A 14,395-nucleotide genomic window follows, 5' to 3' on the forward strand; every position below is an offset into this window, starting at 1 on the left:
ATGGCTAGGAAATATTTTGCACATCTTAGAGTCGTTAGCCTCAAGGACCCAATAGTACACTAAAAAGTAGTAGATTTAACCGAAGTAGAAATGTCTCCTTGCAGGGAGGGGGCACTTGGGAGTTTCTCCGAAGCCGCTGCTAGCCTCTCCTGTTTGGTTCTTTCTGACTCAGAAGATTCCCAGGCAGTCCCGGGCTCAAACCAGCTCCTAGTGGCTCCTGAAAACGTGTTGTTACATATTCACCTGGTTAACAGCAAGTTAGTAGCTTGAAACTGTCAATGTTGAGAGTATTGATATAATGGGGATCGGCAGATGCCAAAGGTCAGGGCTCCCCCTTCTCCAGAGCCAGATGTTACGTGTTTAGCAGCACGCCAAAGAGCTACGATCCTCTGTGTCCCCCAGAAAGAAAATCAAAGGAGCCCTTTAGCGTCTCTGATGATGTATAATTTGAAGGCTTTGCATGTGCACAGCTGGCAAAAGGAGCCTGACCAAAGCTTCATTAGCACGGTGGCACCTTATCCAGTAGAGGTTGGCCCAGGGCAGCCAGGGACCGCTAGCTCACTTGCTCCTGGAATTTTATACTCAGTTGGTCTTAGAATTTTAACTTCTTGCATTTCCTTTTTTTGATTGGCTTTGTTGTAACCTGAGGATCTTTGCATTTGGGGCATTACCTGTTGGTTGAGAAATCAGACCCCTTCAGGAATAGTTTAGGCTCTGGGAATGACATCCAAGTAGAATCTGAATGAATCATTTAACTTCCCCGTTTCTCAGTCTATCCATTGGTAGAGATGAGTGACCTGAGATCTGCCTCTTCGTCTGAAATATCAAAAGTGAACTATAAACTGCTGGCCTTGGGGTAAAGTATATTAAAGCTATGTCCCTCACTCCAGCTGTCTTCAGGCGTGTATCCACTCTGACTAAATTAACCAGTTACTATTTGCCTACAAATTAGTGACAGGTCAATTCAGCCAAAACAGTTGAATAGTTGAGTCACTAAGACTGTGTCTGTATCGCTGCGTATTATGATAACTTCAAGGAACAGATTGCCTGAGGAGTGATAAGCATTCAGCTACTTTGGTCAAAACGGTCTATATGATTTCACTATATATTATTTGTTTCCAAATGCTGGCGACATCAGAATCACCTGGGAATCTTTGTAAGCGTAGCTTATCCCAGGACATTCTGAGTCAAAGGTCTGGGGTGGGGTGCCAGAGTTGTGTTTTAAAGAGCTCCTCGTGTCCTACAGCTTTGTTTGCTGGTGGATCAGCTGCATAATCCAGGTCCTAACCCCATAAACCCATTGTAATCTCAGATTGGAGTCAGCTTTTCTGTGACAGGCTCTTCACTGTGATTCCACTGTAATTAACAACATGAGAATGGGCTTCATTGAGGATAAAAACATCTATTAAAATACATATCTTCAATAATAAGTCAACACAATAAAAACAAATTTTAGGAAATACTGTGTGATACAATAATGACATTCTAAAATGTTTCCCATTTCCAATGTTATGTCTACGTGGCAAAGCAATCAGAGCGAGAGAGGCGTATTTAGTCATTTTGGTCCTTGGTGTCAATTCACCCGTGGCCTTGATTAATTGGGCCACAGAGCCCAGATAGGTCAGGCAGGTGGCCCAGGGGCTTTAAGTCTCTGGCACCTGTGATGCTCCATCTGGGTTCTTCAGCCACATACACACAGTCCCAACAATCTTCGTAAGCAAAAGGACAGTTCTGCATATTCAGGGAGAAGTAGAGGCTGAACAGATACTTTTGCCTGGCACATTTAAACAATCAGAGGAAAAGGACTTAAGGATCCAGGTTTATACAGAAAATTGCTTGGTCTGTTATTTTGCACATGAAGACTCAGCTCAATGTCATTCACTATTATTTGCACATCTTCTTAGCATATTGAACTAACGCAATAGTGCAAAATCTGCTGTTGAAATTACAATGTGGAAAGCATTGACAGAATGTATTCCTGATCTTAACGGGCCCCGCTGAAAATAATACACATGGAACGATGCAACAAGTGAACTGTTTGGGGTTGTTTTCCAGCTTAAATAAGCTGAATGAAAATTTAAAAAGAAGTACATGACTATTCTCAGTACTCAGCTTCAAATTATACATCTATATTGCTAAGACAAGGTTTGATATGGTGAACACTGAATTACTGGATAAGACTCCAGCTGTCAAATATGAACTGTTAGCAACTAAATTGTGATTTACCAGAATCATGATCGACCAAGGGGGTTTTCTCTCATCTCAGGGGAGAAGGTAAGTTATTACCAGTGGACTGACGTCTGCCTAGGCAACAAATAAATACTGCTCTACATTGACAAATAAATACTTTTTTTCCGAGGTGGGGAGAAGAGAATACATTTTCCTCCTTTACAGTCTGACTTATTTTCTGTACCATGAGGACCCCAGACTATAATACATTCTTTTTGGGCCCACCTTCATTTAATGCTAATATGGAGGAGAGGAGGAGTCACACTTTTTCTACTGATTGTCTGTGCAATCTTGGGAAAATCCCTTAGCCTCCCTATTTCTCCATATCTCGTTGGATATGGAGAAATATGGATATGGATAATCTCAAGGATTAGGACTAGAGAAGCTGAAAGGCTCCTTGACTTCCCGTATCCTACGGTTCTACAATCCCATCTCTGCTTCCTCTGCCTCAGCCCAAGCTTTCTTTGCGTCTGAGAGTTCCTAATAACTACTGCTTAGCCCAAAGTCAGAAAAAAAAGCCCTTCCCTTCTCTAACTTCCCCACCAAATTAGGTTAGTCATGGCACTCACATTCGTGGATAACTAGAGGCCTGGGCACAAGGAGGCCGAGGAACCTCTCCCCTTGCACGTCTTGGCTGGCAGCCCCATGGTCACATGCCCGACATCAAGGTCACAGGCAAATGGTACAGCAGTCACAGTCAGCACTGCTAGGCACACAACACTACTAAACACACAGCACTTTTCAATGGTCAAGGACACTTGAGACGTGGAAGCAAAGGCCGAGGAACTGCAACTGTTTTAATCATTAAAGATGGGGAAGGTATCTGGGTGTGGGAGGAATTCTTGGTGTCTCATTTTAGCTCTCTATCCCCTGGTTTAAATGTCTGCACATGACTCTCAGAACAACCAATGAAAACTGGTTGAGGGACTGGCTTTAAGCTGGTCACGAAATGTGGGCTTTTTTCCCTCCACAACTGACGTGGTCATTTGTGTTGGTATCAAACATAAGATGGCCTTGAGGGTTCTATGGTGAAATTTATTGCAATAGCTGAGGGTGAATTCTGCTGTGAGGATCCCGGACAAAAGGATGCACTTAGCCTAGAACAAATAAAGTGAGGGAAATACACAAGCCAGGGGTCTGTATCTGGGTTGAATCGGGTGGGGGGACTTAATAGTCCTGTCTGCCCGTTTCACTGCTCTTAACCACACAGCCCCGGAGTTCTGGTTACTTATACCACTGCCTTTCGAATCAGGACTCATGGGACCCGCCAACTGTTTTGGTGGCAACAGTGGTTATATAGGTTTGATCTTTGAAACAGTTTTTAAAAACAAGAAGAGAGGGCATATGATCAACTAGAGGCTGTTTCTCTGTGCTGGAATTATAGGTCAAGGGTACAACGAACAAAAGAAACAACAGTAAAAGCTTCGATATATTGAGTGCTTACTACATGCTGAAAACTGGGTTAGATGCTTTACCCACACCTGGGGTCTAATTTTTGCAATAGGAGGGATATAGGCTATGCAGAAAGAATTTATAAGGTATGAGAATTGTGGTAAACCACTATGGTAGGGCCCGAGGCTTTCTTCAGAGATCTTTGAAGAAAAGGGAAGGGTGGTCTTTTGGATCAGTTCCAGAAAGTCCTGCCTGGAAACAGGATAAGCCTGATCTCTAAGCCCTCTGGTTCTGGGAAACTAGCCTGTTTCCTCAATGTTCTGAGTTCTTGTGAAAGCGACAGATGAAATGACGTTGGAAGATGGAAAAGTCCTCTCACTCTGATGTTAAGATGGAACCAAGAGCAGAGTGAGATGTTAAACATCTTCCTGAACTGGAAAAGACAAAAATAGCCCCAAACAAAACAAAACAAAAAAACAAACAAAAAACAAACAAACAAAAAAACCCTCCAAAACTCCAAACCAAAAATGGCATTATGATGAGGTCTACTTTAAAAGTACAATAAACTGTTTTTAGGGATTCTGGTCTTTTGCTCCTTCAATCTGCCTGGTTCAATGTGTCTACATATTTATATTTAGGGAACTCTAATGTGCACATTGGGATTAAAACTCTAGAGTCAGGATCTGGCCCATGTAACACTGGCATTTATATCACTTAGCTGTAACCAAATGAACTAAGTGCTTAGGAAGAGCCAACTAAACACTCTGTCGGTTATCAGTCTTGCAGTGATCCTAACAGAGCACAGCACGGGCTCTGGAGTACTGTCCTCTTCACAGTGACAGGGAACAAGCACGGAGGGGAGTTCTAATGCCCATCCAATGATACCAGTGAATTTAAAAATGTTTTTTACTGTCTCCTCTTCCGATTATTTCAGGTACTGAGCTGTGTTAGTGTTTCCCATTTTGAAACACCCATTCCTCTTTTTCCTATTTGGATTGCCATTCGTACAACATTTTAAGGTGTGTCCCGATTGGTAACACATTCAAACCTGTACAGTTTTTCTTTCACTAGTTACCATCTGGACCAGTGGAAGCTGCTCTGATGAGCTTTCTGAAAAACATGAGAACAAGACAGCTTCCATTTCAGACCAGGAGGCAGATGAGCCTAAGAATGATGTCTTTTCTTACTGTATGCGGTTTAACTTTGGGCATGATGATACCTTCCCAAAGAGGGACAGTGAGCTGAGGACAGAACTACAGCAATTATTTCAAACAGCGTTTGTAACATTACAAGCAATCTAGGATGAGATTTCTGGAAAAGAACGAGCTACCCCACCCAGATGTATTACAAATGTGCTTGACTGGCATTTGGAAAGAAGAAAGAAACTCTTATTAAAATTTAACATCAACTTGGCCAGACTTTGGGCTGAACTGGAAGAACAAAGTGCTGCTCAGTGAAAAGCCAGGGATGGGAGTGATGTGATTTCTACTTCTGAGGCGGATATAATAAAAGAAGAAAATGGCCAACTAATTCCTTCATGCCAGGGCTAGACAGCTCATATTCCAAGGGTTATTTTGTATCAAATCTTCCTATTACCCAATGGTTTTTCCTTATGAAATGCTTAATTTTTAGATATATAGATTTAGACATACAGATTCCAGTGGGAAAAGGGAGTAGCCACAGTCTACAAGTGTCTTGCAGGGAACAAATGGTTCTGAGAGGTGCTGGTGGACACAAGGATGCTGAGCATGACCTCACCTCAGCCCGTTCACATGGGGCCTGTCCTGGTCAACTTCGAATCTTCTATTCTGTTCTAACCCTCCTGCATTTCAAAGACTCTGAATGGGCACCAGGCTTACAAGGCTTTAGGGTACACGGGGATTCCATAACAACTTCTCAGCGTTCTTCCTTTTCCTCTATGTGTTCCAGGCTCTTAAGCTGACTCATTGCCTCTATGTTTTGAGAGAATTCCCAGCCCAGTGCTTGGGCTGAGACTGTGGAAGGCACCAGACTCAGGCTGGAATTCTCTTGCAGATGTGGCGATAGAATGATTTGCCGTAACGGCACTCATGTCAAGAGACGCATTGCCACCCACGACATGAATTTTCTTTGTGATAGTGAAGGATGCACTGCTTTCTATGCCACTCACCACGGAGGGACCGCTGTGCTGTAGAATGACTGCGCAGGCCAGTGAGAACTTCATAAGAGGCATATCTTATCAAAGTCATCCTAAGGGGATCCATCATGATTTCGTCAGTCGGTCATGAAACATCAAAGTTACCCAGAGCTTTGAACACATCAAACAAGTACAGATGCAACACATCCAGGCAAAGCTAATTTAATAGGATTCCTAGCAAATTATTAAACTCCACAGTGGTGGGGCAGGTGGGGGGTTGTAGGGAAAGAGATGGAGAACACCAGTGAGAAACAGAGAGAGTGAGAGATGAGCTATGCAAACGATTCTTTTGTTTGTTTGTTTCCATTGTGAAGAGTCCGATCCCACCCAGGCAAAACTGAAATCCTGCCCAAACTATGAGGACCATATCTCAAAGCTGTGGGAACTACAGCTCTCATCCTCATAAAAAACGGGAGGCCATTTATTATCAAAATACAAACACGAAAATACTTCAAACCGTTTCATTAGCAGCATAGTTCCAAATGCAACATTCCCTTTATCAGTCAAGTTTAAATCATGTGGCTTCAACTGTTTGTCTTGCCAAGACCCTTAAAAGAGCAGTGCAAAAGGAGGGAGAGACGACATCTTTCCTTTTCAATGGCAGACAATCTTTATAAGGAAATCTCTAGGGTTCTATTCTGAAGACTATTCCATTTGATTTGGGGCACTTTTTAAATGGCCGTTTGGCACTTTCTGTTCAGAGTCTTAGGCACAGTGTGACAGAGTCAGCTTGGTGAGCCCTTCCCCATGCATTCGGTACAGCAGCTGGAACTCGGCAGGCAGCTGGTGGGACTCCTGCCACTTGGTGGTAAATTTGGTTCCTTTTTTGTCATAGTAATGGTATGGAAGATCTTCCCTTGTGTTAGGGTCAAATCCAAAAGGCCAAAATCCATACAAGTGGATCTCTTCACATATTGCTGATGCCAGGGTGTACATAAGAATGCCTGTGCTCAGCCGTTTGGGTGACAAATGTTTGTTTTTCCAGTACCTGTGGAATAATAAGTACATGTGGTTTCAGAGGCCAGCGTTGGTTTCACTCGAGAAGGTCACCATGACTGGGCCGGGAGGTGGATTTGTATATGGAACTTAAAGAGTCCTTGCCTTTTTCTCCTCCCCCAGAAATAGTACGAGCCTTGAATCTGTCTCTTAGACCGCAGAACAGCTCGGGTCCGGGCTGGCTAGATAATTCGTGAGACCCAGGGCAAACCACAGAGAATTTCAGGAGGGCGGTAGCTGAGTATTAAACCAGGCCCCGGAGCCTTCTGAGCACAGGCTTCTGTGTGACCATATAGGCCGTTCATGTTCCATGCCAGCCCTTCCCCCCGGCTTCCTCAGTAGCGGTGGCTCTGCCTCAGTGGTGACACTCAGAAGGCCAGCACTGAGAATGACTCTGCTTCTCATACACAAAGGGCCCTTAGAAGTGGGGAGGAGGTTGTTTAATCTAAGGGCACCTCCTGTGTCACTTTCTTCCCCAAATCTAGAGATTAAATCCTTCTTCTTTGGTCTAGAGAGAGTGTGGGGACTTATTTTTCTATACCTTCTTATAAAAAGTCATGTTCCTTGTTCTGTTGTTGTCTAACTAGGTGGTCCTGAGCCCTCCTTTAGCATGGCAGGGTCTAAGAAAAGTATTTGAACCCTTTCTGAATTTAAAAAAAAAAAAAAGCTAAATTATGGCTATTTTTCCTTCCATATTTAGACAGTAGTTTGAAGCTTCCTGCCTATACCACCACATATTTGAGAATACAGTGTGTGTGTGTGTGTGTGTGTGTGTGTGTGTATGTATATCATTGACTATGCAGCAAAATGAAATTATTCATGAATCAGGTTTCTATGGACTGTATTTCCTTTGAGTTTTCATTGAACCAATGTGTTTGGTTCAAGCCTGAGCGGCTGTGAAGCATTACAGCGAACTCCACAGCCCTTTGGGAAAGCTGGGGGCAGGGTAGGCCACACCAGGCCCATTTCCTGAAGTTTCTAAGCACGTGTAGTTCCTTCTTTACTACTGAAAATCTTCACACACAGATCATTCCCCATTCCAGTTGAAATTTAGAAGTTTAGTCTCAATCTTCTTACCTAAGGAGTGAGAATGACTTCTGATGATTCTTTTGGTATGTCTGAACTTAACTAAAGCAAGAGGGGAGCAAAATGAGGAGGTCAAAAGACCACAGGAGGACAGGTTAGCGGGAAGCCTGGCTTCTAATTCTGTTTTTGCCCATTTTGGGCAGTGACCTGTTGTAAATAACTCCTTTTCTTCGTATCTCAGTTAACTCATCTTTAAACTTACAAGTTGGGCTATATTACCTCTCAAAAAGATGACCATACATCCCAGGAAGTTAGGATAGCCCCAAATTATGTTTGTTATCCTGTTGTAATTATTAATAGCACCTTCTTTCTCTCAAAGACAAAATTCCAGTTTGGGCTGCACATTATGATCCTAACCCTACCTGTTAGATAATACCACTTTATTAGATGATGATTAGTCCTTCTGTGAGAGGTCAACTAAACAGATCTTACGTTTGAGAGGTCTTAGAGGACTACAGGATGGGGACAAAAGTCTTTGAATTCCCTGGCTACCAGTCCTCCCGGAACCCACTTTAACTTGTAGGATGATCTGGACAGTATGTTAGGACATGGAGGCTACTTACACAGGAGATACTAGGATTGAGGTAGTTTCCCCAGATGGTTTAAAGAAAAATGAGACTTACAATTAATTTTGCTTTATAAAATGCCCTGGATTAGTGGTTCCCAATTCTGACTACATATTAGAATCATCTGGGGAGTTATTAAGAAAAACAGGTACCTGGGCCCTTCCCCTCCCACCTCCAGATAAATTACATTAGAATCCCTTGAACTAGAGCCCAGGCAACAGTTATTATTATTATTTTTTAAGTTCTCCAGGTGTTTCTAGTGTACAGCCAGAGTTAAGACTCATCAGAATAGATGGAAATATTGTCTTTCTGGTCAATCTCTCTTTCAAATTATAAGGGATAACAACAAGCTCATAAAATACCCTTCACATGTTTTGGCACTGAAATCCCAAATGATAAAGGCTGATTATACAATTTATGATCTACCTAGGTGGTTTTCTAATCTTGAACATCGACAGAATTCCCAAATATTAAATAAAAAGAGGCATTTTAAGTCAATTGCATCTTTTTTAGAAGACTGCTTGGTTTGCCTCATTTCGCCGTTGACATTATGGGGACCTAGCCATCCATTTGAAGAAAATTCTTGATTTTGGGGGATTTCTATGACTGCCTGTTAGGCTTACCAACAAGGGGGGAGACAGGGAGTAGAGCGGGGAGGCTGATGAAACACAATCCCCCCATTTGGCACTCTGTTACCAGCTGGGGGTAGAAGATGGCACTGCTTACCTAGAATGATTCATTCTTTCATTACAAAAACATAAGAGTTTGCCCTAAAGTGCTAAGCTAACCACAAGTAACTAATCGGATACCTCCCACCCCCAAGAGATTACAATATTCATTTGCCATCTGGTGGGGTAAGACTTAAAGGCAATAAAATATACACACCTGTTGACATGTTGCATTATATTTCCAGGCCAAGCCAATTGGACCTTTAACTGACCTCTGTGTTCAACAAAAAAGTCAACTAATGTCCTGGTAACAGTTGCTGAAGTATGGAAGAAAAATGCAGGGATCCAAAGAATGGCCCCATCGAGCTTTTTTAAACTGAGGAAAAAGTTGTTACGGTCCTGAATGGTCAAAAGATTGTTGTAATATTTTTCCAGAATGCTGGGGTTGAAGGTGGTAAGGTTGGTTTTCCTTCCAACATCTCTTTGGAAAGCCTCCGTAGGGGCGAAATTGCAACGGAAAACAAAATCTGACTTATCTATTTCTTGTCCACACCGGCTCCCTGTCAGGATCCCACTATTTCCAACCACAGCACAAATATTAAAATGCTTATTCACAATGGGTGACACGTCTGGAAGCAGTGATCGGAAGTTATTGCTAATAGAGAAAACATATTTATGGCTGGAATAATCATAGTGCATCAGTTGTCCGATCCGAACACTATTCTTGGTCAAAGAAAAATTTTTTATTACATCGACATGCTGAAGAATTTCTTGCCTAAAATGAAAAGAAATTCATTAAATGCATCCCATTCAAAAGAATTGATTTTGCATCTTATGTCTTACGCTGCCATTTCATTCAGACAAGAATCGTAGGTACATTGTATCCAAGAAAGATTATACATTCATAGTAATTGTGGTTGTTAGGGGAAGGACTGCTTCAGAATGTACAGACGTGCTGAATTCTCAGTCAAGTTCTGGATATAATCCTTCAATCTTTGTAAATGTTCTAACTCACAGTTTTCGCTGCCATTCTGTGGTTTTCTGTCCTACATGAAAAGTGTATTTGATCGGGGGTGGGGTGGTGGGGCATAGGCCGAACTGTGTCAGAAAATACAGGGAGACAATTTACACAGGCTCCAAAGAGCTCACATTAACGCACAAACATTAGTGACTTAGAGTTTGTAACTCGGGACTACTTGTTTGCTATTGGACTGCAGTGTTCAAGGAATATCAAATATCGCTGGTGTCCAAATAAGAGCCAAATAGATATGAGCCACTATAGTACTATCTATTATTACAATATGGAAGTGGTAGTATCAGTGAGTGTAGCTGAATATTTAATAGAAGTGAGATGATGATCTCATTAAGGTCCTTTGAATAATGAAACAAGAACTGTTTCCTACTTGATTATATAGAAACACAATTTAGTTGGAGTAACTTAATCCTTAGAAAAAAAGGCCATGGTAAACCCTGAAAATGTATGCATATCCTAACAATCCAGAGGATAAACAAGGCAAGGGTGATACTTAGCACTAGTTTCAGGTTGCTTTCATGTTGAGCTTTAGGTAAAATTAAGCATTTCCTCTTAAAGTTTCAGCTATTTAAAATATTTAAGAGAGACCAGTAACATGTTACTTTGCTACTAATTCTAAGAAATCACACTGTGAATTTCCAGTGGGGTTTTTTTTCCCCTAGAAAATAGCAGGATTGAAACTAAATGTGTGTATCATCACTTAACCTGGAATTTTATTTTAAAAAATTACATGTTTGTCAAAGTATAAAGCCACATAAGCTGAAAGTTTTAATCTGAAACTTCCAAAGTTACTTATGTTGTCTTTACAAACTATTCTTTGCCTATTATGAAGGTAAAATAAATCTAAAAGGATACTGGGAAAAGTAAAGACTACCTAATAAGTGGATTGAAAGGAAGGAGGTTTTGAGAAGGAAATATTGTTCTGACTGGTCATTTGGGTCAGATGGCCTAGCGTAGGAAGAAAATTTTTATTCAGTTAGGAATATGTTTTAGGGAAAGTAAAATGTGTACTATCATTAAAGTTTTCAAGGTTGTCTATAAAATTAATATTGGACTAAAACCCCAATATTTTAAAAGAAAGCCACTTCTTTGGTTTTCATATTAATCATTGCCATGGAGTAATTTCTAATTAGACAGTTCTAAAAATTTTAATACTAATCGCATGGCTATATCACCTTTTCAAGTAAACCATATTTTTATGACACCTTAGATACCTAGTGACTTTGTTTTAATTCTGTCATTAGCTTAAAATAAAAATGAGTGTGGTAACTACAAATGCTAAGACCAAACACAACCCTATAAATGAGTGGTAAAATGAGTATCCGTAAAATAAGTATTCACACCCCTAATGAATACACTAGATGGCTCACATTCCATTTAGCAGCGTAATAATCCCACCAAGAAGGAAGGTGTAATGACTTATCTGGGGTTGTGAAGAGGAGACCAGAAATCACTCAGGATAATAAATTTGAATAAATCTCATCCTTCTTCCCCACTGCTCTCTCTCTCTCTCTCTCACACACACACACACACACACACACACCCCACAACATACATACACATAAACTCCCTCATGTATAAATGAGGCTGTTACAAGACAAGCTATAAAAATGATGTTAGGTAGCTTTTACAATATGTTAAAGCCTGTAAAGTTTTAATGAAAACAAATAGGGAAACCAAAACAAAACCGAACTTCGATACCTGCATATATTTGGGCCAAGATTTTCACTAGTAATTGATAGGGACGGATTATAGAATTTGCTGTGTATTTCAGGGTGAGGCAATTCTATTTTATTTCATTTTTAATTTTTTTTCCTCAGAAGGAGACTGAAATGTATTATTGGGTGGTCTTGAGGCAATTAACTTTTTAATTTATTTTTATTAATTTATTTTTTTAGTAGATTTCTTTGGCAGTATTACCCATGCATGTTAACTATAAAGTATTGTGTTCAATTAAGGCCAGGTTAGGGGGGATATTGGAAATATCTTTTTCTCTTACATTCAATTGGTCTTCTTGAAGTTTTCTTTTTATGAGGGGACACTACGGACATAATAAAGGGTTACCAACCTGCCTTTGTGCAGTCAGGCCAAGAAGACAATGCAAATAACACCTCGGGGTGGGGGATAGATTTTTGTTGTTTTGGATCATTTTGTTTTGTTTTGTTTTTTGAACTCCAGAATTCAAAAACACCTTTCGGATTGTTTCCCCCTATCCTACCTTTGATGTAAAAACGCTGTCCGATTAAATGTCCACTTAGAAGGTTTCTCTTGGAGTTCGTGGGTCAGAGAATTCGTAATGGGCACAAATGACGGATCTAGAAACTTCAGCGCAAATTGTGACCTGGAGAAGAGCATGAGTACACAGACAAACGTGCTGGCCTTAGCTAGGGGAAGCAACGTAGCTATTAAAGCCCAGGCGGCTGGGGGCTGGAGGGGGACACCTGGCACACGCACCGGTTCCATCCCGCCCGAGGCTCTCTCATTTGGTCCACTCTCCGCTCCCACACACATCCAGGGGGAAAAAGAAAACTAGGGAAATCCGCCTCCATTGTCCATCCCTCCGGGTGCGGGAGAGACCATAAAATGGCCGTCTCGCGGAGAGCAGGGGCGGGAGCCCGGCGCACTGCTGGAGAATGATGCGCCCTGAGGACCAGGGAGTCAGCACCGCGGACAGCGGCCGCGCCTCCGCTGTCCGACCCGCGACGCCCTGGCTGTCCTGGCGAATTGATTTTTGGAGAAAGGGCAGAGGAAACCGGAGACCCAAGGGAAGACTGGGGAGGGCTCCTGCCTTAACCTCTTACTTCCCGAGCCCAGTCTGACTTTCACTCCCTGTCCCCTGACTGGGGACCCCTGGAGGCCGCAGGCCAGCTCCACTCTTCTGCCCAGGTGGGGCTTCTCTAGATTCCGCACCTCTGACCCGCTTGGACCACAGGTTGCAGATAGTACACCTGCCCCTCAGGAGGTCCTCCTGGGAGAGCTCCTAAGGGTCACAGGTAGAGGCAGCGGTTCTCGAGGAGTTGCACCAAGCCGAGCCGTGCGCTTTCCCAGTCCAGCCCCTCGCCTGGAGGTGAACTGGACTAGGGGCGAGGGTAGGCGGCCCTTAGGAGGCTCGCTTCCCGCAGAGGGCGGAGGAATTGCAGACATCCCGGAAAGGGGCGGGGGGGGGCGGTGGTGGCAGCAGGGGGAAAGGATCGAGGTAAAATACCCCAGGGGCTTCAGGAGAATAGACCCGCGCATCATTTGATGGGGTGGGGCGTGGGGGAGAGGAGTGAGGACAGCGCAAGGGGAGTCCAGCGCCTGCGCCATTAAATCGGCCCTGGATCGCCGGGAGTCCGGCCGCGGAGTCCGCGGACGCTGCACCGGGTAGGCGCTCACCTCACGCACGTCCATCTCCGGGTTCAGCGCCCCCTCCCACTCTCACCCCCACATCGCATTTCCCTCCATCATCATTCTCCTTAAACCCTCCCCCCATTTTTGAAATGGGGGAAGGGATGACGAGGAAGAATACGAGAAATGCAATCACATCGATTAGGACAACGGCTTTTAGGGGCTTTGGGTTAAAAAAAAAATAAAGGAGAGGGGGAAGGGAGAATCAGCGAGAGGAGTGGAAGGACCACGCAATTATCTTGCCCAAAGTGTCTGGGAGAAGACAAAACACCCCTTCTTACCCCCCCCATAAGCCAGATACCCGAGGGCGCTCAAATAGAGGCCCGCACTCACCGGAATCCCGCGTGGAACATGTACATTCGGGGCGCCCCTGGGTTGGCGTACTTGGGAGTGGTGAAGATGTTCTCCTTTTTCAGGGACACGTAGCTGATGAGCGATAAAATCAGCAGGGCGACGCTGAGCATGACCAGTCCCAGCACACTGGCGACCCGGGCCATTTTGCAATTTCTCATCCCGGGCTGGGCTGGGATCAGGGGAAGCAGGGAAATCGGTCCATTGAGCGGCCAGCAGCTCGCTGGCGTGTCAGTGTGTGTGAGCGTGTGTGTGTTCGCGCGCGCGTGTCAGCGTGTGTGGCGGGGGAGGGGGACCGGGCAGGGGAGCCGCGGAGGCCCAGGGGGGATGGTGGGGAAGGGCAGGAGCCCTAGAGAGAAGCCGACCCCCAAGGCAGGGCAGAGCGGGGCCAGGAGGCTGGGTAGGAAGATGGAGGGTCTGCGCGGCGGCGCCGCGGACGAGCGCGCTGTGCGTCCCCGGCAGCCTGCTCAGGCTCCCCCGCGCGTTTCCAGCGAGGCTGCCATCTCCTCCG

At 43.8% G+C, this 14,395-nt stretch overlaps 1 protein-coding gene across 1 annotated transcript; it reads right to left on the bottom strand.

The window, feature by feature from the left end:
• Nucleotides 1-6,502: 6,502 nt before the first annotated feature.
• Nucleotides 6,503-14,045, bottom strand: ST8SIA3 (ST8 alpha-N-acetyl-neuraminide alpha-2,8-sialyltransferase 3; the record flags this gene model as incomplete). The annotated part of the gene is made up of 4 exons (XM_080821156.1): nucleotides 6,503-6,785; nucleotides 9,331-9,888; nucleotides 12,365-12,487; nucleotides 13,867-14,045. 4 exons carry the CDS (start codon nucleotides 14,043-14,045, stop codon nucleotides 6,503-6,505), a joined length of 1,143 nt encoding a protein of 380 aa, XP_080677282.1.
• Nucleotides 14,046-14,395: the final 350 nt, after the last annotated feature.

Source organism: Martes martes (assembly GCF_963455335.1).
Source record: "Martes martes genome assembly, chromosome: 13".
Taxonomy (NCBI): Eukaryota; Metazoa; Chordata; class Mammalia; order Carnivora; family Mustelidae; genus Martes; species Martes martes.